Here is a 27,993-nt window from a genome sequence, read left to right on the forward strand (position 1 = left end):
ATCTGTGTTCTTTATACCATGTTGGTTGTATTCATAATAGATTATATTTATAATGCAATGCTATTCGAGCTTTTATAATTATGCAGAATATTGTAAATATTATTTTAGTATTCAGAAATTTTGATTTAATAATTTTAAATATTTGGACTGAAACTTCTTATTTGAAAAAATACCAAATAAGAAGAGCATTTTTGCAGTGTAGTCAAATCTTTTGATCATTTAAAATATAATAGGCCTTTGTTGACTACATTCCAAATAAAATAAACTACAAAAAAATATATTTCCTTTGCTCTGTTGTTCTCGGTCACATACCTGAAGCTCATTCATTATGCAGCTCATTATGCAGCTCATTATGCATTGGCAGGCTGGCGCATCTTCCAGTGTGTGAATGCACAACGGGCACGGCTTCTGCCCTGCCAACGCACTGCTTGCGCGAGCAGTGTGAAGCCGGCATTACAGCCTTCCTTATCTCTCCCACTTGCCATTTCATCATGTGATGTGACCTGCAGCACTCCACTTTTACTGTCTTTTACTGTATGTCCACACATATTCTTATTTTGCACGAAAAGGACACCCGCTGCTGTCTGAGGTAACATACGGGCACAAGGCTACATTGCGCATGCGTTGAACCGTGCCGCACACACGCTCCGAACCGAGACAGGCGATCCAAACGGTTCAGATGTTTTTTCCTGTACCGTGCCACCCTTATTGGCAGTCTAGCACACACACACACACACACACACACACACACACACACACACACACACACACACACACACACACACACACACACACACACACACACACACACACACACACACACTTTGCTCTCTGAGTTTGTAATTGTCTTATCACTTTATTAATTGAAAACAGGTTGAGATCTTGTCAAATCAGTGACAGAGGTTATGCTGTTCTGAGCTCAGTTCTGAGATCAAACTCATCTCGTCTGAGAGAGCTGGACCGGAGTGAGAATAACATTAGTGAATTGGAAGTGAAGATGCTTTCAGCTCTACTGGCAGATCCTCAGTGTAGACTGGAGAAACTGGGGTGAGTGTCACTGGCTTTATTTCATATATTTGTTTGAATGAAGGTCAATTTGACCTGTTAGTTATGCTCAACAAGTAGATTCTTTTCTGTGAAAGTTTATTTTTGTTTGACGCATGGAAATACACATGAAGATTAAAAAAACATTTGTTGTCCCTTTCTTCACACTCACAGGTTGAGATCCTGTAATATCAGTGACATAGGTTATGCTGATCTGAGTTCAGCTCTGAAATCAAACCTGTCTCTGAGAGAGCTGGACCTGAGTGAGAATAACATTAGTGCTTCAGGAGTGAATCAGCTTTCAGCTCTACTGGAACATCCTCAGTGTAAACTGGAGAAACTGGGGTGAGTTGAGGAATCAAGAGCCTGTCTCGTCTAGATGGAACCAACACTTTTTTTCTCTTCTTGGCTTATTTAGAGCAGGGGTCAGCAACCTGTGTCACACACACCAATATCAGCACACAGAGGGTTAATCACTGGCATTTGAGTAATAGTGAGAGAACTGTACTGTATTCATTTAGATCTACAGTTAGAGTTAATCTTTTCTTATAGACACACAGCCTTTTTATTAACTGGTGAGCTATAAATACTATTAAAATGTGTGAATGAACCTCTTAGTCAGCAGAAGCAAGCAGTTCTTTGGCCCCGTCCACACGGAGCCGTGTTTAGCTGTATGCTATACGTTCAAATATTGTACCATATCAGCGTTTCGTCCACACGGATCAGGCGTTTTGGGAGCATGAAACCAATATTTTTTTAAACCGGGTCCCAGAGCGGATAAATCTGAAAACGACACCTTTGCGTTTTCGTTTGTACAGCCAATCCGTATATTTTGTGAAACGGTTATGTCATCGCAACACGCCCTGCGTGGGAAAGACTAGAAGGGATACAACTATGGGCACTGGGCATGCGCACATCAATACTGCGTCGTTTAATTCCTGTATTTGCATTATTGTAAGGGTATGTTTAGGGTTGGGGAAGGTGTAGGCGTTAATGAAACACAATCTGGTAAGTAGCACATTTATTTATTGTTATTTTATTATGAGATTTTGCCTCACCTCCGACTGTTGCCGTACCCCTTCTAGCCGCAACTCTTCTTCTCTGTTTTTAGTGTATTGCTGTAGCAGAATTACAGCACCACATACTGGCCTGGCATGTATACTACATCATTTTGAGACGTTTTCATGCTCTCGTGTGTACGCAGATATTTCTTGAAACAAGGGGGGAAAAAAAGATTGGATAGGGAACGCTCTGGCTTCGTGTGGACTGGTTTCCCAGTCCTGGTCCTGGAGTTTCCTCAGCAGTTTAGTTGTCTCCCAAATCAATCGCACCTGATCAACTCATTAGTAAAGACTCCGATGGGAATGTCAGATTAAAGAGTGTTACGTCCCAAAGATGGCTAAGGGCATGAGGGAACACAACATGAAATAAATAAATAGATTCCCAGTTATCGACTGTGCTGGTGCAAAAAGAACAGGAGCAAATGGAGTTTAAATGAAGAAAATGGGGTAATTTATTCACAATAACATAATTAAGAGGGAAAATGAACACAGGAGGGAAACAAGCACAGAGGCAGATACCAGGGATTGGGAACATAATTAAATAAATTAAATAATTAAACAAAAACCCACACACAAACATCCCATTCCCCACTAAACTAAAAATAACTTAAAAAAAATAAGAAAAAGTAAACAAAACCCAAACCCAACGATGGCACCTGCTCCTTACCTAGTGTGTTAACATTGCGCTTCCCTAGATGTTGCGAAATGGAAGTCACATGATCTTCTCTCTTGTGCCCTACTTCTTGGTCGGGATAAAATATTAGAAGAAAAAAAAAACTATGAAAGAAAATACAGATTCAACGTATCAAAATAATTCAAGGACAAACCACCAAAAGGGGGAAAAAAACGAATTAACTCAAAAAGAAATCATGCTCTCAAGGAGCAAACTAAAAGTAAATGAGAAAAAAAAAACATGCAAAAAGCATGGCAAAACAAAAGATCCCGATCCCTCCTGCCGTTTCCGGTTTGCGTCTGCCTTTTATTACCGAGACGCCCATTCAGGTGTCAGCGCCGTAATTATGACTGATGAGAGGTGATAGCAGAGAAAGTGTAAGTAAATGAAAAACAACAGCCATACACCAAATCATCTGAGCATGTAACCAAGAGCATAGAAAATGTACAGTGTTGGGGTTCCAGGACCAGGATTGGGAAACACTGTGACAAACCATTTGCACGACTGCTGCACATCATGAGCCACTGAAAGCATAACACAGATCGAGGTTGTAGATCAATCAAATCAAATCAAATCAAATCACTTTATTGTCACACAACCATATACACAAGTGCGACAGTTGGTGAAATTCTTAGGTGCAGTTCCGAGCAACATAGCAGTCATGACATGACATGTACAACATTTAAAGCAGCATCAGATTACACATCTGATGCGCACACAATTACTCACAGCACAGTATACACTACAATAAACAATAAATAATTTACACAATGTGAGTGTAGTTCTCACAGCTTTAACACTAGAAGTCCCGGAGATTTTTACCCCTCCTTTAGCCAAGTGGATGCTAACTGGCTAGTCTTTTGGCTATCATTAGCATCAATTCATGTGTAAATGTGGTCATTACCTGAGCCATCTGCAGGGGGGTTGGGGGTGTGTGTGTGAATGGTTGCTGGTGGCTTGTTTGTATGTGTGGGGGAGGGAGGGCTGCTAAAAGCAGAGAACTTGATAATGTCTCACATTGGCATGTAGGGTCTTGCCCAGGTGTAAACAGGTATGAATTAGCACATCTAATCCTTTTGTGCTGAGGTGGATAAAATCTCACTGCACATAGCCTACTACTTCAGTGCCCTCAAGAATTCTGTGGTGTACGAACCTCCTCTCCAAGAAAAGAAAATGCAGACAAGACTCACCACTCAGCAGGCCTTGGAAATGATCCTGAGTGAAGTAAACCCTTGTGACTCAGGTGGAGAAGACATAGAACTTCAGCCGGATTCGGACTCAGAGCTGTCTGATCTGTCTTCAGGTTAAGTTTCATTTAATATTATTTCCTATTTCATTTCAAACCAGTAAGAGAAAAACACAAAAAAGCAGAGTGGAGTGACATAAATATTTACTCTGCCTTTTTTGTATTGTCCACTTTTTTGTTTGTACTACTTAGCAGACATTCACTGCCATCTGAAGTGCAAAACATTATTAGTTGTTTCTTTGCTTTAGTTGTATCTTTTTATTTAGGAAGATATTTCAGACATTTTTCCGATACAGAGAAGGAGATACTGGAATTATTATTAGTATCTATGCATGCATTTGTGATATCATTTGACTTTTCCATTGCTCACAATTTGAATTTGTTCACACTGCAGATGAGGAGACTGCTCCTCAACCAAAAAAGAGAGCCCGTTTGGGGACTGACCTGACAGAGACAGCGAAAGATGGCACAGTGTGGCGTGAAGACAAGTGGGGACGCGTCTCCCTTTCACCCCAATCAAAGCGTACGCTGCAGATGGAGAGCCAACGGCTAAGGCCAGGAAAAGTATCTCGAGTCGCCTTCAGAGCTTCCTGTGTTTCATCACTCTTGACATGCTTCATAGCATTTAAGAATGGACTATTCAACATGCACAGGAAACGGAGCATGTGCATTGGTTCATGGCCCTCCCTGAACTAATGGCATTTATTGCAATTGTCATCTTCCAGGGGCTTACCAAGGTTCCATCACTACGTGACTGCTGGTCAGCAAACCTGGGAAACCCACATATCATTGGAACAATGCCGCGAAACCGCTTCCAAGACATCATGCGACACCTACGCTTTGATGACAGGTCCACCCGGAGTGATCGAGCAAAGACTGATAAGTTTGCTGCAATTTCCAGTGTGTGGGGATCATTTGTCACCAATTGCATCACGTCCTACAACCCTGGTCTACATATCACCGTTGATGAACAGCTTTTCCCGTCAAAGACTCGCTGCTGTTTCCTGCAGTATATTGCAACTAAACCTGACAAGTTTGGGATCAAGTTTTGGGTGGCTTGCAACCTAAAATCCAAGTACATTTGTAATGTCCTCCCATATCTTGGCAAGGACCCTAGTCGTCCCAGTGGAGAGAGACTGTCTGAAAATGTAGTGATGAGGCTGATGGAACCATTCCTAGACAAGGGCAGAAATGTTACCACGGACAATTTCTTCACATCGCTGTCACTTGCGCATAAACTTCTTAGCCGGAAAACCACCATCCTCGGCACAATCAACAAGATTCGCCGGGAAATCCCTCAATCCTCTAGACACACAGATCGCAATGAATTCACCACTCAGGTATGTTGCAGGTCTTTTGTGGTTTTATGTTTATGTGTTTCTAATTTTTAGAATCAACACCGCCAAGTGTGTCATTGTGTCATTGTGTGTAAAAGTGCTTTGAAAATAACAAATTTATCTTATTTATTAGGTGTTTTCAACCACTGCTGCTACGCTGACGGCGTATGCGGCCAAACGGAAGAAGACCGTCTACATTCTTAGCAGCATGCACAGCGTGATTCAGACTGATAATACCACCAAAAGGAAGCCAAACACTGTCACCCTTTACAACACCACAAAGTGCGGCGTGGATGTGATGGACCAGATGGTGCGGGAGTACACTGTCCGCACAGGGACACGGCGCTGGCCAGTTGCCGTGTTCTATAACATGATTGACATGGCAGCACTGAATGCACATGTGCTGTATCAAGCATGCACCGGAAGGCAGGAAAGACGGGTGAACTTCCTGGTGGAGCTTGCAAGAGAGTTGGCTAACTCTCATATGTGTGCGAAGAAGGCAAGAAAAGAACAATTGCTTCGGACACAACCCTCCACACCTAGCCCTGGAAAAAGAGCCATGTGTCAGGTCAAACACCAATGCAAGAACAATCATGCCACTGTGCAATGTGTTCACTGCTGCAGATACACATATCGTTTACATAACACAAGCAACTGTTCACAGCTGATTAAGGATATTAGCCTAAAGCCTTCCAGCCCATCGGCTGTCCTGCGGGTTTTATAGGTAGAAAAGCCAAATGGCTGCTCTCTGGGACTTCTAGTGTTAAACAATATACACATACTTACAATATACATATACTTTAAACAATATACACTAAAACATACATTAAACAGTATACATTAAGCTATAATAATAATAATATACAATGTACAGTATACAATATTATTCACAGTAGAGATCCAATGTACAATAGGTGCTATATGATAGATAAATGTGTATATAATGTGTGTGTATCTACAGTGGGTTGTGCTGAGTGATATTCTGTCCAGTGTGTGTTATGATCCTGATGGATCAAGAGTTAAGGAGTCTAATTGCTTGTGGGAAGAAGCTGTTCTGGAGTCGGCTGGTGCGTGTTCTGATGCTGCGGTACCGTCTGCCTGATGGCAGCAATGAGAGCAGCCCATGGCTCGGGTGGCTAGAGTCTCTGATGATCCTCTGAGCTCTCTTCACACATCGCCTGGCATAAATGTCCTGGAGGGAGGGAAGCTCACCTCCGATGATGCAGCTGGCCGTGCGCACTACCCTTTGCAGGGCTTTGCGGCTGCGGGCGGTACTGTTGCCGTACCAGGTGGTGATGCAGCCAGTCAGCAGGCTCTCTATGGTGCTGGTGTAGAAGCGTGTGAGGATGTGGCGGTTCATTCCAAATCTCCTCAGTCGTCGCAGGAAGAAAAGGCGCTGATGAGCCTTCTTCACAACGGCCTCGGTGTGGACGGACCATGAGAGTTCCTCTGTGATGTGGACACCGAGGAACTTGAATCTGCTGACTCTCTCCACCGGTGCTCCATTGATGGTGATGGGGCGGTGTTCTCTCTCATTCCTCCTGAAGTCGACCACCAGCTCCTTGGTCTTGCTGACGTTGAGGGAGAGGTTGTGCTCCTGACACCATCGTGTCAGAGTGTGCACCTCCTCTCTGTAGGCCATTTCATCATTGTCAGTGATGAGACCTACCACCGTCGTATCGTCAGCAAACTTGATGATGGTGTTGGAGCTGTGGGTTGCCACACAGTCATGTGTGTACAAGGAGTACAGGAGTGGGCTGAGAACACAGCCCTGAGGGGCTCCAGTGTTGAGAGTCAGTGGTGAGGAGATGTTACTGCCCATTCTGACCACCTGGCGTCTGTTTGACAGGAAGTCCAGGATCCAGCTGCATAGCAAGCTGTTTAAGCCTAGAGCCCGGAGTTTAATGTCATGTTTTTTGCGGTATGCAAACTGCAGTGGGTCCAGTGAGGGGGGGAGAACAGAGCAGATATGGTTTCTGACTAGTCTCTCAAAGCATTTGCTGATGATGGGGGTCAGAGCAACAGGACGCCAGTCGTTTAAGCAGAGTGTTTTTGACTGCTTCGGTACAGGAACAATGGTGGACGTTTTGAAGCATGAGGGGACCACAGACAGGGAGAGGGACAGGTTAAAGATGTCCGTAAAAACTCTAGCCAGTTGGTGCGCGCACGCTCTGATGACGCGGCCCGGAATGCCGTCTGGACCCGCGGCTTTACGGACGTTCACCCGCCGGAAGGATCGGGTTACATCCGCTTCAGATACGGAGAGTGCACTAACCTCTGTATCTTCAGCCGCGAGCGCTCTCTCCGCGAGGGTGGTGTTAGTTCCCTCAAAGCGAGCATAGAAGGTGTTCAGCTCATCCGGGAGAGAGGCAGCGGTGTTCACGGTGGAGTTTGAGTTCCCTTTGTAGTCCGTGATGGTGTTAATTCCCCTCCACATGCTTCTGGAGTCGGTGGTGTTGAACTGTCCTTCAATCTTGTCCCTGTACTGGCGTTTTGCTGCTCTGATTGTTTTCCCGAGGGCATAACTTGCTTGTTTATGCTCCTCCGCATTACCGGAGTTAAAGGTGAAGGTCCGCGCATTGAGTGCCGCTCGAACATCCCCATTTAGCCATGGCTTCTGGTTTGGGTACAGCCGAATTGTTTTGGTCGGAACAACAACTTCTACGCACTTCCTGATGAAACACGTCACGCTATCAGCGTAGACCTCGATGTCGTCATCAGAGGCCGGCCGCAACATCTCCCAGTCCGCGTGATCAAAACAGTCCTGTAGCATAGAGTCCGATTGGTCCGACCAGCACTGGATGGTTCTGAGGGCGGGTGCTTCCTGTTTCAGTCTCTGCCGGTAAGCGGGCAGAAGGAGAATGGAAGAGTGATCCGATTTGCCAAATGGTGGGCGCGGGAGGGATTTGTAGGCATCCCGGAAGGGAGTGTAACATTGATCCAGAACACGGTTCCCTCGCGTGTTGAAGCTAACATGTTGGTGGTATTTGGGTGCAATGCGCTTGAAGTTGGCTTTGTTAAAGTCCCCGGTCACAATAAGCGCAGCCTCAGGATGCGCGGTTTCCTGCTCACTCACTGTCCTATACAGTTCCTTTAGTGCCCGGTCTGTGTCGGCTTGCGGGGGAATATACACAGCTGTGATGATGACCGCAGTGAATTCCCTCGGTAGCCAGAATGGTCGACACAGAACCATGATAAATTCCAGATCAGGAGAACAGAAAGACTTGATAGAATGTACGTTCCTCTGATCACACCAGGATCGGTTGATCATAAAACATACACCCCCGCCTTTGCTTTTCCCGGAGAGATCTTTTTCTCTGTCCATCCGATGCACGGAGAACCCCGTGGTTTCGATGGCCGAGTCTGGAATCTCCGCGGACATCCAAGTTTCTGTAAGGCAGATAATGCAGCAGTCCCTCGTGTCTCGTTGGAAAGAGATCCGCGCTCTCAGCTCACAGAGTTTATTGTCCAGAGACTGAACATTTGCCAGTAAAATACTGGGAAGCGTGGGTCGGTTTGCGCGGCGTCTTACTCTGATGAGCACGCCGGCTCTCTTCCCCTTCTCCGGCCGCGTTTCCGCGGTCGGGCCGCCCAAACAAAAGGTTCCGCTGCTGTGTTTGTAAGCAGCGGTTCGTCACTGAAGAATTTAAAGTCCGGTTTTCGGTGTGCGATTGCCGAACCAATGTCCAAAAGTGTCTGCCTGTCGTACGTAGTAAGGCAGACAACATCCAAGACAAAAAAAACAAAAACTATAAACAGAACAAACAAATAACTACAATGATTCATCTGAGCTCGCAACGTAGCAGCCATCCTCGGCGCCATCTTTCACTCCAGAGCTGTACGTAAAGTGTGAATCACTCAAGTGTGTTTCGCTTCAGTCACTCTGTGTGATTGAGATAATGACCGTTTGATCTGCTGTAGCTTGCAAAGCAAAATAAATCACTGATATCAATGTTGGAGATTTTTAACTAGGTATAAAGAGTCCTTCACATTCCACACACAAATCAGGAGACACGCAAACTACAACAATAATACATACATACGGTGTTCAGTCGGGTCACTCTTTGAAAAATAAACTTCACTTTAATATTTCTGAAGCAATGTTTTATAAAATGTTTAGAGTTCAAGTTTGTGATGTTTTTTTCTGGGATAACATGGATCATCAGGATTCATCTGTGCAATCAGTTGATTTATTAGGGCCTGAGCACCAATGGTGTGAGGACCCTATTGTAATTGCTCAGTCTATTATTATTTTTGAGGGCCTAAACATGCTCAAACTCATGAAACCTTGCACCCTTGTCAGAAGTGGTGAAAAGTTTAGTCTGATATGGGTTTCAGAATTAGGTGTGGCAAAATGGCTCGATAGCGCCACCAAAAAAAGGGACTTTGCCATATTTCTCCTATATTTATCCGCTTTAATTTATGTCGCCCACTATTCACTGTTTTCCTAAGGCCACTGGGTGGCTGTGGCCCCGGGTGCTTGGGGCCCTTTCATCGCTGCTTGCAAATTTTATTAAATTTGAACCTTTACATCAAATTTATTACAAAAATGGCAATTTTTACTTAATGACACAAAGGTTGCTGACCCCTAATTTCATGAAGTACAGATGGATGTATTCACATTGTTCATTATATCAAAGCAACATATCAACAGAAAGAAAATAGGTAATGATGAATCTGAGGAACACTTTGTTTCAGGTGATTGTTGATTTAAGCCTGATAATTGCTTGATTCTCACAGGACATTTACACATGCTTCTCTTCACACTCACAGGTTGAGATCTTGTAATATCATGAGCGAGGGTTATTATTCTATGAATTTTGCTCTGAGATCAATCCTGTCTCTGAGAGAGCTGGACCTGAGTGAGAATAACATTAGTGATTATGGAGTGAAGCAGTTTTCAGATCTACTGAAACATCCTCAGTGTAAACTGGAGAAACTGGGGTGAGTGTCACTGACTTTATTTTATATATTTATTTATTTATTTATTGTAGTAAAAACTGAAATTATTACAATTTTTTAGTTACAGTTAAGTAAAAGTATTTTACCCTATATTTTTCTAGACAGCAGTAATTTATGCATTTTCTTCACACTCACAGGCTGAGATCTTGTCATATCGTTGATGGAAATTGTGCTGCTCTGAGTTCAGCTCTGAGATCAAACCCGTCTCATCTGAGAGAGCTGGACCTGAGTGAGAATGACATTACATGTTCAGGAGTGAAGCAGCTTTCAGATCTACTGGAACATCCTCAGTGTAAACTGAAGAAACTGGGGTGAGTGTCACTGGATTTATTTGATAAATTTGTTTTAGTAAAGACTGGAAGTACTATAATCTTTAGTTAAAGTAGTTTTCCCTATACTTTTCTAGACATCAGTATTTAATGTGTTTTTCACACCTACAGGTTGAGATCTTGTTATATCAGTAACAGAGGTTGTGCTGATCTGAGATCAGCTCTGAGATCAAACCCGTATTATCTGAGAGAGCTGGACCTGAGTGGGAATAACTTTACAGATTTAGGAATAAAGCAGCTTTCAGATCTACTGGAAGATCCTCAGTGTAAACTGGAGAAACTGGGGTACGTTTCTAATTCTGCCGTCATATATTGCAAATCCATGCATGTTGACTCGTTCATCACCAGACAGACTCTCAATATCTTTATTTCCTTGTTTGTGATTGTGTCTGATTTTCTATTTCTGTGCTGTTTTGAGATCAGCTCTCAGATTCAGTCCCCTCTGTTACCAGCTTTATAAGGTCTAGATGATCAATACTTAACCTTAATATAGTCAAATCATACCTAAATTGTGCTTTAAAGTTGCACTACCAAAGCTTATTTGTTTAAAAAAAAGAATAATTTAGAAAAAGCATAAATTTAAAAAGCACAAATTATTTTTGTTCATAAAAAAGATAAAAATGCAGCTAAAGGCATTATATATTATTTTATTGCATTATTACATTGTTACACTATTAAATGATATTAATGTCTTAAGAAATGCTGCATGGGCCTACATCAGTATTAGATTATTCAAATGAGTTATAAACACTTAAGGCCATGGGTGTGATTGCCACTGAACACGCGTACATGATAATGTGCTCGTTGAAGTGTCCATATTCATGCATGTAAATGTTGTAATAAAGTATAATACTGTACATATAAACAGGACTGAACATGTATGAATCTAATATGTATCTTTTTATTTACCCTGCATTAGGGCTGGACGATTAATCAAAAAGTAATTTAAACTGAAATTTAGAACCTCTAACCAACGTAATTTTCCCATGTCGGTAATTTCGTTAAAAAGTTTTAGTCACGTGACTCCGCCCCATCAGTCACATCAAGTGCAGTTTACAGGCACACGGAAAGATGCAGGAGCAGTTATCGTTGTTTATAGATGCTCAGAATAACTATGGTAATTGCATGTTTTACACAGTGTATACAGGTCAGTTAATCGCCGTTCTTATATGCGCTGATACACACACACAGAGGGCGCGCGCAAGCCCCGAAGCCAGATCACTTTCACTTGCGTCCTCATGAAGTTTTTCAACGTTTAAAGGCTTGCCAGTTTGAACATTGAAGCGATTTTAGACCATCAGATGTGTATTACAGTATGTTGAACTAATGCCTGATATATTGTGACAAACGAACACTCAGGCAAATGCTCGCACATCACGTGAAGATCGTGCGCAGAGAGCAGCGCAGAAACTCAGTGTCAACGCTGTCCTGTGATTTATCACTAAAGTAGCTCAGAAACTCAACCATTATAGCATAGATTTTAATACATTTGAAGTAACTACAAACCACAGCTTCATAATGAATAGAGACGGTATGACTAATTCACACACAACCTTTCTAAAAAAAAACATGTCTTAATTTTTAATTGAATGGCCAGAGTGATTTTTACATTGTCTTGAAGCAAAAATTCGAGCCTACGTGATCCAGTTTTCAAAAGTCTTGTGAACAAATATTCAGTACGGTTTTTATGGCCGTATTTCAGCGACTGAAAATATTTTTTCACAAATCATGCATAATCATTTTCTCAAAACTACTAACTTTTACATAGGACTTGGCGTTATTGGCCCCAAATAATTATCACAATATACGTTGTAATTTTCCAAATCACTCGATATCGATAATTAGCACGATAAATGTCAAATCTTTATTTCTTTTAAAGTTTAAAGGCATATTTTTGCTCCTGAGTGAAAGATGTAGAAAAGACAGTTTACTGTTATTTAAACTATCCTTTACTGTCAAAACATGACAAACACTTCCCAAACAGGTGAACATTTTATCAAAACTGTTATTAATAGAGTAGAATATTAATATAAATAGTGTAAGAGCCATTTTGTCTTTATTTTAAACCTTATGTAAGTGTGTGTCCAGTAGGGGTCTCTCTTTTGGGTAATTGGTGGTTGAATATAGGTAGGAACCTTCCTTCAGGTGACATGTGTTGCTGGAGGGAAGGTGCACACAGTTTTGAACCGCTAAGCTAGGCTACACTGTTATTATTTGCCATGCTGAGGAAATCTGTACTGGTAAAGGACTTGGAACTGTGGATTTATTGACTGTTTGTTGGGCTCTTGCTTACTAGAAATGAGGACCAGTCACAGTAAAATAAATCTACAATGTAAGCATATTAACTTGGTGTGGACATTGCAGTGAATATCAATGCAAACAAGCGGGTCCATTAACAAGCCCCTTCCATCAGCTGCTTAAAGTAATAGACTTGGCTGCTTACAAATAGAATATATAAAATAAATACCTGTAGTAAAATCTAGAACTGTAATGATATAACATTTGGCTCTGCTGACTGCAAATGCAAAGTTACAGTGCTTTAAAGATAATGTTTGTCAGTAAACAAAAATAGAATTAAAATGCCAAACTTTATAAATAAATGACATTGACAATATAAAAAAATATAAAAAAATAAAAGAAAAATCGTAACTGTTTTTTTTACTCTACACTCTATATAGCAATAATATAATTATATATACTTAATTAAAATAATTGTGTAAGTAGTAAAATAATAAAAACGCAAATGGGCAAAAAATGCGTTTTAAGTTTAGAAACATTTTGAGTCCCCCTCTCTCTTGCCTTACAGTGGATTGGTCCACCGCGCACCCACACACACACACACACACACACACACACACACACACACACACACACACACGTTTGTTTTTGTGAAATGTGGGGACATTCCATAGGCGTAATGGTTTTTATACTGTACAAACCGTATTTTCTATCCCCTTACACTGCCCCTGCAGTGCCGATCCTGACCTCCCTGGGGCCCTAAGCAAAATTCTGCTAAGGGGCCCTCTAACTGACCCGTGACGCCGTGAGCTATGTAAACCATTTGCCATTGCCACACAGTCACACCTGACACTTCAGTGATCCCAATACAATCCTCCCTCCTTTAAACAAAACAGTCGCAATACAGAATGAGGTTCAAACAAACAATATTTATTGAATAGAGTATTTCCTATAGAATATTAAGACAACAAGTGAATATTATTTAAGTAAGTGAATATTAACGTAAACATAAATAAGAAGAAAATAATAAATTATAACTCTGAGCTTTGGCTTTTGGGATTAACTTAGGTTCTCTCTACAGCCTGGGCATTTTCGGCATCAGTATGGGCAACACCAGTCTATTTTATTTAATATTATTAGTATTAGCTATTATTGACTAACTATTAGTAAAAATAATCAAGAATTCACATTCCAAATAGTAAAAAAATGTAATGCTTGATATCAAAAATGCATAAACTGTGAATGAATAAAAGCTAAAATGGCTTGCCATAGCATGTTAAAGTTTTTATTTATTTTTGTAATACATATGGTGAAGCAATTCTTGATTTATGGTTATTATTAACTGAGGGATGTGCATCCACACATTGACCAGTATGTCCAGCTAATCAACATTTTAAATTCAATATAGCCTATAAATCAAGTCAATCACTGTCAAATTATCAATACATTGCTTTCCATCTTGCATAATTAGTGCAGTGCCGTTGTATAGAGTTTTTAACTACACACCCAGCAAACACAAAACGTTTTTACAACGTTGCTGTGTTTGCTGGGCATTGACTGAGACTAGATAATCAGTGTCTTGTTTTAAAAGTATGTATGTATAATGTGCACTTTTGATGAGGAGTGCCATCATTCACGCCCATATATTGTACAGTCTGTCTGGTCTCCACATATAGCCTATTTCTGCTTGAAAAATGTGCATTTCATTTCGTGCATATGAATGAACGCATGATAACACACGCGACGCGGTTATCTTTTCCGAGCTGCAGTAAACAAACACTGTTGCACTTTGTCGTTTATCAAAAACAAACGTAATAAATAATTTTATTTTACTCTCACTTTTGTCAGGCACAAAGTGATGCAAGAGATGCACTGCCTGCCTGTACAGCTAGGTTAGCAAGACCGAAAAAACACAACAGAAATGCACATTACTTTGCTGACATCAAACTTAGAGAGAAGACAAGTTTACCTGATTGTTGTTCCCGCAGTTCACTTTCATGGTTTTTTTTTTTTTTTTTCCTCTTTTCATGACCAGAAGGATAGTTTCGCTTCATTTTGTCATGGATGTTGTAAACATTAATTGACGGTGACGTGACGCGCAATGACACGGGAGGAGGCGGGGCCTTGAGTAATTTGCGGGGCCCTACGCAGCTTGCGTAGTGAACGTATAGGGCTGATCGGCTCTGCCCTGCCCCTAAACCTAGCCCTCACAGGAGACTGTGCAGTTCACTTTCTGTGAAAAAAAACTTGTTCTGTGTGATTTATAAGCATTTTGAAAAGTGAGGACATGGGGAACGTCCTCATATTTCACCCTCTTTTTGTAATACCTATGTCATACCCATGTCATTATACACATTTGTGTCCTGATATTTCACTAAAACATGCCCACACACACACACACACACACACACACACCTGTGGTGGCTGTGAGAGAGCACACAGATCAGTAGTTGTGGAACTCCAGTAAGGGCTGTCAAGTCTATTTTATTCACTTTAAACATCAGATTAAATTATTTTATTTCTCTTTTAATACAGGCGATGCTGAGTTATTAATAAATCACCAAAGACAAAAAATGATGATACCAATGTATTTTTCCATAAGTTTTAGTGATTATAGTTTGGTAACGTTAGCTTGCTGTAAGTCACCCACTACAGCTAACAAGGCCTCTGTGTGAACTGATATTAGGCTAATGTAGAGTTAGCACTGTGTTGGGCTCAATGCTATATGGAAGAACTTCGAAGAAGCAAGATTATTGAATAATTATATTACCGTGTGGTGAACCTATGATGATTGCAAAGAGCCAAAATATCTCCAAAACCACTGAAGTTGAGTGACCTTTCTTGTCAACGATATCTGTGTCCTCCTAGCTGGTCATGAGCGCAGAATTTTTTATTCACCATCACTCATTTTTATCACTCCACTCTAATCCTCCAAGCATGTTGTCAACTGTGACTGTCAACAACACCGCATTCGGCCCCCAGAAGCCCGTCTGCAAAATATATATAAATAAATATATATAAATAAATATATATCGAGCATTTATCAAACTGTTATTATCGCTTTATCGAGGAAACTTATTTCTTGATAATTATCGTTATCGTTTTATCGCCCAGCCCTACTTTTACATAAATGCTGCTCACATATTATTGTAGCAAAGTTTGTGTGTAATACAGAGTAATCCGACTTTAGCCATGAAAATGTTACAAGTAACAGAAATAAGCACAAATGTCAGGGCTTGTCAAAACACTTTCAGGGCCCAGAAAAGAGCTCGGACTTCAGAGGGTTAATCCCAAATGGGAAGAAATAAACCACATCGACAGACTTGCTTGGATAAACTGTTAGTTTATAAAGACTCTTAATGTAATAACTGTACGTCTTTATGTCTGTGTGTGATTGTCTGCTGATCTGATTCTCACTGTATTCTAACTGAAAGGGTTAATCTGTTTCTCAGACACTCATGAGATCTTGTGATAGCAGTGACAGAGTCTGCACTGATCTGAGATCAGCTCTGAGATCAAACCTGTCTCATCTGAGAGCTGAGAATTGCAATACAGATTCAGGAGTGAAGATGCTTTCATCCTCAGTGTAAACTGGAGAAACTGGAGTGTGTCATTATTCTCATTTCAGCAGAAAGAATTTACTGTACATCTCTGTCTGTTTATGATTATCTAATGCTTGATTTGTGTTTCACATGAAAAAATGACCTTTTAAATGTTTGAGATAAATGTTCACAATATTAACCGACATGTAAAATATAACACAATTGGGATTCATCTTGCTCTTTTTTTCAGCCTGATTTTACTATTCTGCACTCATCAGATTAGATGTTTCATATTTATAGCTATCACCCAGTATATAGCATACCCATGAATATGTTAAGACATAACACCAAAACTTACTAAAATATCAAAATGATTAATTTCAGTACATCAAACTAGATTTGGACATGTTCTGAAGAAACTGTGAGTAGTGCTCACTAAAGCTAAACCGAGTTTAGTTAATCACAATTCAACTTTTCAGAATATTAATGATCAAATTCTGAAATTTTGTATTAACAATAGAATCCACACGTCAAACAAGTATAACACTGTAAAGTTAGTTTCAGTTTTGTGCTCTGCTTCAAAAATGTACACAAATATGCCTTTACTTTTGTGATAACTGTTGAGACTATTGTTTTTGTGACTGTTTTTGGACTTTAGAAAAATGTATATTCTACCACGCATGGATGGTGTTTGTCAAAACTGCAAATGCCTGATGGAGGGACTTTAGTCTAACCTTGATTAAATTGCAAGTATTTTTGAACAGTTTTACTGTGTTTGGTCAGGGTTTGAGCTATTCTGGCCCGGTCCATTCATTTGCTCACATTCGTTTTTCTGGTCTCACTTGTTCAGCAGCTCAGTTCTGATATTTCTAGAGACTTTATAGTAACTTTTACATCCAGGTCAGGATAAGTTCTGTATAATGTGTGCTTTTTCATTTTTACCTAAAATAAAATAATAAATTAATAAATATTTCAGATTTCAGATGGATTGAAGCTCTTCTGCTGTATAGCTTAGGGGCGGACAGTACTCAAGTATTTTTCCTTTCAAAGTAATTTTATTTTTCAATTATATGTATTTTATCAGTGTTCTTCTTTGGAAAACTTTTACTTCACAACCTTCCAAAACATAATATTGTAGTTTTTACTGCACTATATTCATATTGAATATAATTTAATACTTAAGTAAAAGTATACAATACTACATTTTTTATGTAATTAAGTAAAATAAATTAAAATTTTACTTGACTACAAGAAAGTAGGTAACACTTTACAATAAGGTTTGTTAGTTAACATTAGTTAACTACATTAGTTAACATGAACTAATAATGAACTGCACTTATAAAGCATTTATTTATCTTTGTTAATGTTAATTTCAACATTTACTAATGCATTATTGAAATCTTGTTAACATTAGTAAATGCACTGTGAACTAACATGAACAAACCATGAACAGCTGTATTTTTATGAACTTACGTTAACAAAGATGAACTAATGCTGAACAGAGGTGTTGCTCATGGTTAGTTCATGTTAACTAATGCATTAACTAATGTTAACTAATACAACCTTATTGTAAAGTGTTACCAGAAAGGACTATATTTTTTATGTAATTAAGTATTCAAGGTAAAAAAAAAAAAACTTTTATTAATGAAATGTAGTGCACTAAAACATATGACATTATAAATTATGCTTTGGAATGTAATGAATTAAAAGTTTTCCAAAGAATAACACTGATAAAATATATACTTGAAGAATGTACTGGAGTAGAAATACTTAAGTATGGCGAATACTTAAGTACTGTCCGCCTCTACTGATTGCTGTTCAGGTCTTTCTCTGAAGAGTTTTGAAATGAGGACATTTTTTTAGAATCAAATTATTAAATGTATCTGTGTTATCTTTTATGTAAAATACTTATTTGAATTCATTCATGCTACCAGAATAATGAAACTATAACTTGTTAAACTTGTTGCCAATAAAATTTTAGAACAGAAGCTGTATTTGTTTATTTACAGTTTAAAGCTGCTCAAATGTGGAATAAAAGCTGTATAATGTTATTGTATGTATAATGCATTTCACTTTAATTGTGATAGTCATATCAGACTATCATTACTTTGACTATCATTACTTTGACTATCATTACTTTGTGCAGTTTTTGCCACTGTATCTTGAATTTGGGGGGATTTTTGTTCATCTTAGTGTCATTTTTGCCCCAAACCCCCCGAAGCATGTCCCTGTTTAACACTTTATCAGCTGCCACAATCACTACAAGAGACAATTTTACCACCACGGACTAAATCCCTCTGTTTGCAGAAACATGTTTATTTCACGTGTGTGTGTTCATCAGCCGTATCAGTGACTCAAATCAGATATTGCTCTGCTTCTTTAGTTGTTTAACTCATTAGCTGGTTTGATTTGTTCTGAATTCATAATTAACTGATCTTTGTCTTTTGACACGAATACCATGTGTTGTTCACACAACTTCATGAATGAACTCTGTGACATTATTCTGAAGTTTTCGCTTCTCCAAATCACTAAACTCTGTCAACACAACTCGCTGCGCAGTCTCTGCTCTGGATTTTCATCTAGCCGGCGTGAAGAACGCGACAGCGGCGTAGGCATTGCGATGTTCGCAATTAAGACCTCTGATTATTAGAAATAGTCGCATTATTGGTGCACATGTAAACATAGTCATTGTTCTTTCTTTCTTTCCTGTTTGTTGTGTATGGTTTTGTTAATTGTACATCCGCTGACAGTTTTCTTTACAGATAGAGGTATATGAGCGTGTGCATTAGAGTATAGTGCGGTGAGCCTGTAGTGTGTCTATGTTCAGCGATTAGAATATAAAGCTTACAAAATGTTAATCGTAAACTAGCGCTAAGACCCAGAATCTGCCATACCTAAATTACGACCAGGAGCCGCAACTGCTCCACAGGTATCCGTTTGACAGTCATGTGGCAGGGGGAGTGTGAGTGTCTGTAATATTTTCTCTTCTATCTCTTTCACATAAAAAAAAGCATTTTCTCTTAGTTTTTTTTGCAAAGATTTTATAATCCATAATGGTGCTCCATGTGTTTTGTCACACTTCATCACAGCTGCTCTATTCAGCTTAGGCCGTCGACCATAGTCCCATGGGACCCCCGGGTGCCAAACGGGGGCCACTGACACATGCAACTTGTACCATTCATTTCACAGGTGTTTCGTGACCGGTGGTCCAATTGGCCCCAAATTCGCATATACGTCTCATCACGGGCCCTTGGGTCAGTGTCCGTGCCTGCTCATTTGGCCGAAAAAGACCCCCTTGACCAGGAAGCACATGTGAAGTATCAATTGAAACAAGTTGCACTTGGTCGGCGGGAAATACGGGGGTCAAAAGGTCGCAGCAACCCCAAATTTGACACGGTAGTAGTCCAGGGGCTCCCGGGTCTGGATCCTGGATTGCAGAGTTCTAGACTGGTTACAAGTATGTCTTTTTGCAGTACACATTTCTTTTGCTGTTCTGGACTTATTTTTTTTGGAGCCGATGAATTCCCGGAAACAGGATTTTAGGAAACATCATCACATATGGTGTCACCTGTAATTTATTCGACAGGGTTCCTGCAGGCTGTCTGTTGTCAGTCCATCAATGGGTCATATTTCATATTTAAAGTGGTTGTATGTGGTAAAACCTACTGTACACCACACAGGGGGCACAATACAATGCAATGATGTACATTACAACCATTAATTATGCATAATTAGCAGTAAAATGACATGCCCACAGACAGCATGCAGAGGTCCCGTCAAATAGATTACAGGTTGGATGCTGTTTTAGACTTAGTTTTTGGGAGCTGATGATTTCACGGAAACATGTTGAATTTTAGGAAACCTCATCACATATGGTGAAGGGGACACAGTAAAACACAGTGATGTACATTACAGCTGTTAACTATGCATAATTCCCCAAAGTCAAAAAACCCAAAAAGTGTCCCGACCTCCACCAAGCCGAGGAAGGCTCACCCTCCCCGGCCAAGGTCAGATTCGCCCACGACCCCTTGGAACGAGCGGGAATTTTCATTTTTTCGCTTACATCTCTGGGAGGGAAAGGCGAATTATGCTGAAACTCGGCCCCTTTATAGAACTTGCTGGGACGGATCGAACGAATCCAGCTACGCTCTGGAAGTCCACGGGAGTCCCGAGCTCCAGACGGTCAAAGTACCAAACTTCAACTGGACGACTCTCCGAATCCAAGCCGAGTTGGGTAAGGGGGGGCCCAAGGGTACCCCCCAGCACCCGGTGTTTAGAGCTCCAACTCAGCTTGGTTTCCGAGAAACGGCCGCTGAAAGCTGGACTGGAAGTGGCTGTATCTCGGAACCTGGAGGTCCCAGGAGCTGGGGACGGTGGGGATGGAAGGGGCCCTCAGGCACCCCTCCGTGCTCGGAAGCACGAGCTCCAACTTGGCTAGACTACTGAGATACACCCGGGTATACACAAGGGACTTTTGGACAAAACTGTCCACATCTCGGAAAGGAAGGGTCACAGCAGCTCGTCCTTTGGGGTGGTGAGGGGTCCCTAGGGGCCCTATCGGACCCAGGTGCCCCGAGCCTCTGGGTCCCTTCCTTCTGAGGTGCACCCTTTCCTGTTGTGAGGCCCCACCGAGACCCTCCATCGACCTGAGTTTGGTCCATTTTGAAGCTATTTTAAGTGTAACCATAACCAGATTTTGTCATTAAATCCTTCCTATTACGATTTGGTATTGACTTTGAAGTGCTCCCTATTTCAATACAATATAGTCACATTATAGCAACGCTCTCCCACATATTTTACTATTGTAACTGCACTTATCTCCGTCGTTATCTATCTCCATTAGAGCACTTCAGAAACGCTTTTACAAGTGTTTAAGATTGAGAACAGCAGTGTGTGAATGAATCGAACAGAATAAGTTTGTATGAACCATGTGTGTGCCCCACGGCGTCCAAATTGTTTTGTTTTTTTTAATTATTGTACAATTTGGAAAGAAGTGTTTCATTTTGCAAAAGAACTGGGGTGTTCTGCTACTTGTGTGTGTCTGTGGATGTGTGAATTGTGTGTAGTGTTTTGACAAAACGAGCCTTGTTTTTTAAAATTGTGCTTAAGCAATCTTAAAAAACTGTAATGCTTCACACACCCCTTCTCAGTGAAAGTTGAGATTCACCTGAGAGAAAATTTTCAATTTAGGAGACATTTTCAGAAAAAAAGATTTTAAAAAATGTGTAAAATTTGCTTGACAGATTTTGACAACTAGTTCAACATTTTTTGATGTAATGAATCAAGCAATGAAATGAGGACTACACTCTAAAAAAAAAAAGGTTCTATATGGCACCAAAAATGGTTCTTGGCTCGTAATCATAGGGGAACCTTTTTAAGTGCTATATAGCTCCAATTTTGGTGCTTCAGAGGTTCTTCAGCGGTTCTTTGACTAAGGTGCTATATAGTACCGCTACCATATACAAAACATGTTAAGATATGGTGCTATATAGCACCAAAAGTGGTTCCTCTATGATTGCGACGAAGAACCATTTTTGGTGCCATATAGAACCTTTTTTTTTTTTTTTGAGTGTATTAGTTTTATATGGAATGACTATTCAGCATTCACAAGTATAATTAATTTTGACTCACATGACATAAGCAAATGATAACGTTATAAAACAGCAGAGAGTTGTATGAAAGCAATTGAAGCATGTCCAAAAGCATTTGCAATGTGTTGGAAGGAATGAGAAACTGCTACTATGATGTGCACAAATGACTAAATGTTGTGGAGGTTGAACTAACTGTTGAGCAAATGTAAATAGTGATGTGAGAAATACACCAAAGCGACTGAGAAAAACTGTAAAGTTAAAGCTCCAATCTCCTCCTGTAAAAAGGATGGCTACTAGTAGCTTTCCCTATGTGAATTTGCCGGTTGATAACAGACCCACTACAGAGCGTCCGGTGAGAGACGTTTAACACAGAAGATCAGGTATACGGGAATAACCCATTTATTGTCACCACAACTCAGTACACTGAATAAGTCTTCTTTGCATGTGTGTGTGGTTTTCTACAATTAAAAGATAAAAGAGAAATAAGTACAAAATAACAAATAACCGTAGTCACAATAAATATAAGCACAGTAATCTCCACAAGGAATATTTAACTACAATGATTTATACAGTAAATATGAAGAACAAATGTGCCATTATATAGGGAAAATGCATCGCTACAAATTACTAATATGGTGCAGTTGAAATACGACACCTTTCAGCGCTGAATACAGAGACGGAGCCGCTCTGTCTAGCACAGTAGTGCGCATGCGCTTAACGAGTGCTTTAACTCTTAGAAATTAGCGATATATACCCATTAAATAAACCATATGATGTGTAAATGGCACATAGATTATGTCTTTGATGCATGACAGTGATATATATGAGGAAACTGGTATGTAAATATACCCACGAACATCTTTACAAGTTAGTTCGCGTTTGTCACTTGCATACATTAACTTCTACACACTTGAAGCAATTAAACGGTTCATAAACAAAGTAGAGAACAATATATGTAAAGACTGCTACTCACTTTGCAGGCACGCACACAACTTTAGCAAAGATAAATCGCTACAGTACAGCTCGCATCCCTTTGCATTACCGATTGATCTGACTGAACTTAGTGGGCGGGTGCGCTGATCTGCACGTTCTACCCCGAGTGCTGATTGGCTCGCTGGTCGGATGCTGCGACAGATGATGTGATTTCGGGCATATAGAAAAGGTAAACTAATATACATGATTATAACCTTAATGGTGGCCTTTTTTACAGCCTCCCCCAGATTTCTGGAATGAAATATGTATAATCATAAAAAGGCCTATAACCTTCAACTTTCAAAGTAGCTTTAATCTGGTATGGCAGGCAATTCGATGAGGCGTGCGACTGGGCGTGTGTACAACCTCTCTCCAACCTTAACTTGAGCTGTTCTTACTCTGCTGTCTAGTCCAGGAAATACCTTTGACACCTGGCCCACTGGCCAGAGTGCCCTGGGCAGTTGGGGGTCAACGATCAGGACGATGGTGCCAACCTGGAGGTCAGGTTTGTCATCTTGCCACTTCTGATGGGTCTGTAGGCTGGGAAGGTAGAACCTGATGAAGTGCTTCCAGAATTGGTCGGCATGCACTTGACTATGGCGCCACCTGCGTCGACTGATCAGTTCAGATTCCGGGTATATCACAGGAGGAAGTGATGAATCTGGCCGCCCCATCAGAAGGGAGTTTGGTGTGATGGGGTCTAGGTCAGAAATGTTAGATGAAGTGTAGCCTAGTGGCTTGGAATTTAAGATCCCTTCGATCTCCACCAACACAGTGTACAGCACTTCGAAGGTGACAGACTGGGCACCTAGTGTTGTCCGCAAGGCCTGTTTTAGGGAACGAATCTCTCTTTCCCAGCTGCCACCAAAATGTGGAGAATTAGGGGGATTGAAGTGGAATTGTATTTGATGGCTTGCCAGCTGCTCCTCCATGGACTGCCACCTTAACGTGGTGGAGGGGTTTGAGTACCCGAATGACCCTAGGAGCTATGTTGTCCGGGGCTATATGCCCCTGGTAGGGTCTCCCAAGGCAAACAGGTCCTAGGTGACGGGTCAGACTAAGAGCAGTTCAAAAACCCCTTATGATGACAAAAAGAAGGAGGACCGTGACGTCGCCCGGTATGGCGCAGCCGGGGCCCCACCCTGGAGCCAGGCCTGGGGTTGGGGCTCGTATGCGAGCGCCTGGTGGCCGGGCCTTCCCCCACGGGGTCCGGCCGGGCTCAGCCCGAAGGAGCGACGTGGGGACACCTTCCCGTGGGCCCACCACTCACGGGAGGGACCGTAAGGGGCCGGTGCAAAGCGAATCGGGCAGCAGTCGAAGGCGGGGGACGACCCGATCCCTGGACACGGAAACTGGCTCTTGGGACATGGAATGTCACCTCGCTGGCGGGGAAAGAGCCTGAGCTTGTGCGTGAGGTTGAGAGGTTCCGACTAGAGATAGTCGGAATCACCTCCACGCATGGCTTGGGCTCTGGAACCACACTCCTCGAGAGGGGATGGACTCTTTACCACTCTGGAGTTGCCCATGGTGAGAGGCGGCGGGCTGGTGTGGGTTTGCTTATAGCCCCCCAGCTCTGCTGCCATGTGTTGGAGTTTACCCCGGTGAACGAGAGGGTCGTTTCCCTGCGGCTTAGGCTCGGGGATAGGTCTCTCACTGTTGTGTGTGCCTACGGGCCGAACGGCAGTGCAGAGTACCCGACCTTCTTGGGGTCTCTGGGAGGGGTGCTGGAGAGTGCTCCGACTGGGGACTCCGTCGTTCTACTGGGGGACTTCAACGCCCACGTGGGCAATGACAGTGAAACCTGGAGGGGCGTGATTGGGAGGAACGGCCCCCCTGATCTGAACCCGAGTGGTGTTCAGTTATTGGACTTCTGTGCTAGTTACAGTTTGTCCATAACGAACACCATGTTCAAGCATAAGGGTGTCCATCAGTGCACATGGCACCAGGAAACCCTAGGTCTTAGGTCAATGATCGACTTTGTAGTCGTTTCATCTGATCTGCGGCCGTATGTCTTGGACACTCGGGTGAAGAGAGGGGCGGAGCTGTCAACTGATCACCACCTGGTGGTGAGTTGGATCCGATGGCGGGGGAGGAAGCTGGATAGACTCGGTAGACCCAAACGTACTGTGAGGGTCTTTTGGGAACGTTTGGCCGAGTCTCCTGTCAGAGAGATCTTCAACTCCTGCCTCCGGCAGAGCTTCGACCGGATCCCGAGGGAGGCTGGAGATATTGAGTCCGAGTGGACCATGTTCTCCACCTCCATTGTCAAAGCGGCTGCTCGGAGCTGTGGGCGCAAGGTCTCCGGTGCCTGTCGAGGCGGCAATCCCCGAACCCGGTGGTGGACACCGGAAGTAAGGGATGCCGTCAAGCTGAAGAAGGAGTCCTATCGGGCCTGGCTGGCTTGTGGGACTCCTGAGGCAGCTGACAGGTACCGACAGGCTAAACGGACTGCAGCCCGGGTGGTCGTGGAGGCAAAAACTCGGGCCTGGGAGGAGTTCGGTGAGGCCATGGAAAAAGACTATCGGCTGGCCTCGAAGAGATTCTGGCAAACCGTCTGGCGCCTCAGGAGGGGGAAGCAGTGCCCTACCAACGCTGTTTACAGTGGCGATGGGCGGCTGTTGACCTCGACTGGGGATGTTGTCGGACGGTGGAAGGAATACTTCGAGGATCTCCTCAATCCCGCCGTCACGTCTTCCATTGAGGAAGCAGAGGCTGGGGGCTCAGAGGAGGACTCGTCCATCACCCGGGCTGAAGTCACCGAGGTGGTCAAGAAACTCCTCGGTGGCAAGGCACCGGGGGTGGATGAGATCCGCCCTGAGTACCTCAAGTCTCTGGATGTTGTGGGGCTGTCTTGGCTGACACGCCTCTGCAGCATCGCGTGGCGGTCGGGGACAGTGCCTCTGGGATGGCAGACCGGGGTGGTGGTCCCTCTTTTTAAGAAGGGGGACCGGAGGGTGTGTTCCAACTATAGGGGGATCACACTTCTCAGCCTCCCCGGGAAAGTCTATGCCAGGGTACTGGAGAGGAGAATCCGACCGATAGTGGAACCTCGGATTCAGGAGGAACAGTATGGTTTTCGTCCTGGTCGCGGAACACTGGACCAGCTCTATACCCTCTACAGGGTGCTGGAGGGTTCATGGGAGTTTGCCCAACCAGTCCACATTTGTTTTGTGGATTTGGAGAAGGCATTCGACTGTGTCCCTCGTGGCGTCCTGTGGAGGGTGCTGGGGGAATATGGGGTCCGGGGTCCTTTACTGAGGGCTGTCCGGTCCCTGTATGACCGAAGCAGGAGTTTGGTCCGCATTGCCGGCAGTAAGTCAGACTTGTTCCCGGTGCATGTTGGACTCCGGCAGGGCTGCCCTTTGTCGCCGGTTCTGTTCATAATTTTTATGGACAGAATTTCTAGGCGCAGCCAAGGGCCGGAGGGTGTCAGGTTTGGGGACCACACGGTTTCGTCTCTGCTCTTTGCGGATGACGTTGTCGTGTTGGCCCCTTCTAACCAGGACCTTCAGCATGCATTGGGACGGTTTGCAGCCGAGTGTGAAGCGGCTGGGATGGGGATCAGCACCTCCAAATCCGAGGCCATGGTCCTCAGTCGGAAAAGGGTGGCTTGCCCACTCCAGGTTGGTGGAGAGTTCCTGCCCCAAGTGGAGGAGTTTAAGTATCTAGGGGTCTTGTTCACGAGTGAGGGGAGGATGGAACGGGAGATTGACAGACGGATCGGTGCAGCTTCTGCAGTAATGCAGTCGATGTACCGGTCTGTCGTGGTGAAGAAAGAGCTAAGCCGTAAGGCGAAGCTCTCGATTTACCGGTCAATCTACGTTCCTACTCTCACCTATGGTCATGAGCTTTGGGTCATGACCGAAAGGACAAGATCCCGGATACAGGCGGCCGAAATGAGCTTTCTCCGCAGGGTGGCTGGACGCTCCCTTAGAGATAGGGTGAGAAGCTCAGTCACTCGGGAGGAACTCGGAGTAGAGCCGCTGCTCCTCCACATCGAGAGGGGACAGCTGAGGTGGCTCGGGCATCTGTTCCGGATGCCTCCTGAACGCCTTCCCGGGAAGGTGTTTCGGGCATGTCCAACCGGGAGGAGGCCCCGGGGAAGACCAAGGACACGCTGGAGGGACTATGTCTCCCGGCTGGCCTTGGAACGCCTCGGTGTCCCCCCGGAAGAATGGCCCGAGATCCCATTGAACTAATGGGGCCGTGGACCTGGTGGTGGCGGCACACTGTGGGCGAAGGCAGTACTGCATCTGTGGGCCTCATACTTGGGGGGGCTCCCGTCCGGCCCCCGGTGGGGTCAGGCCCCCCGAAATCCCGATCAGGGTCATCGAGCGGCCGGGGAGGGTCGTCGGGCGTCGTCGGCCGGACCCCCAAAAATTTCGGGGGGGCGGCGCGCAGCGTCCGAGAACAGCCTACCGCGAACCCACTATTTAATGGACCGTTTGGACGCTTCGAAAATTTCGTGACTACCTAGAGGAAGTGTCTAGGGAGAGGGAAGTCTGGGCATCTCTGCTTAGACTGCTGCCCCCGCGACCCGGCCCCGGATAAGCGGAAGAAGATGGATGGATGGATGGATGGCTTGCCAGCTGCTCTTGCAGTTCTGGGACAATGGCTGCATATGCTTCTGTCAGTTCTCTCTCCCCTCCTTTAAAGTTGGTCCCTTGATCCGATAACAGCTCGAATGGCTTGCCGCGTCTAGCGATAAATCGTCTGAGAGCCATGAGGAATGAGTCAGAGTCGAGGCTATGAAGGACGTCAATGTAAACTGCCCGGGTAGTTAGACATTTGAACAGAATGCCCCACTTCTTCTCATTTCTGCGCCCAACTTTAACAGTATATGGACCGAAGCAATCCATTCCTGTTGAGTAGAAGGCGGGCTTGAATTAACGTAATCTGGCTGGAGGGAGGTCTGCCATTTTTGGTACCTCAGGGTTCCTTCTCCACTTCTGACAGTCCACACAAGCACTCTGACACCGTTTGATGGCCTCTCTGCCT

General features: G+C 43.2%; 1 protein-coding gene across 1 annotated transcript in view; it reads left to right on the plus strand.

The window, feature by feature from the left end:
* The window catches only part of LOC307121779 (NACHT, LRR and PYD domains-containing protein 14-like), a gene marked incomplete at its 5' end in the record, with an annotated part of 37,616 nt that extends 19,198 nt beyond the window's left edge, over positions 1–18,418 (plus strand). The window contains 7 exons of the mRNA XM_079809536.1: positions 874–1,047; positions 1,219–1,389; positions 10,135–10,305; positions 10,461–10,634; positions 10,764–10,937; positions 16,343–17,436; positions 18,225–18,418. Coding sequence (XP_079665662.1) covers positions 874–1,047; positions 1,219–1,389; positions 10,135–10,305; positions 10,461–10,634; positions 10,764–10,937; positions 16,343–16,352 — 874 coding nt within the window. The 3' untranslated portion in view covers positions 16,353–17,436; positions 18,225–18,418. The remainder of the gene's footprint in view (positions 1–873; positions 1,048–1,218; positions 1,390–10,134; positions 10,306–10,460; positions 10,635–10,763; positions 10,938–16,342; positions 17,437–18,224) is intronic.
* Between the last annotated feature and the right edge of the window lie 9,575 nt (positions 18,419–27,993).

Source organism: Gobio gobio (genome assembly GCF_949357685.1).
Source record: "Gobio gobio genome assembly, chromosome: 25".
In the NCBI taxonomy this organism is placed as follows: Eukaryota; Metazoa; Chordata; class Actinopteri; order Cypriniformes; family Gobionidae; genus Gobio; species Gobio gobio.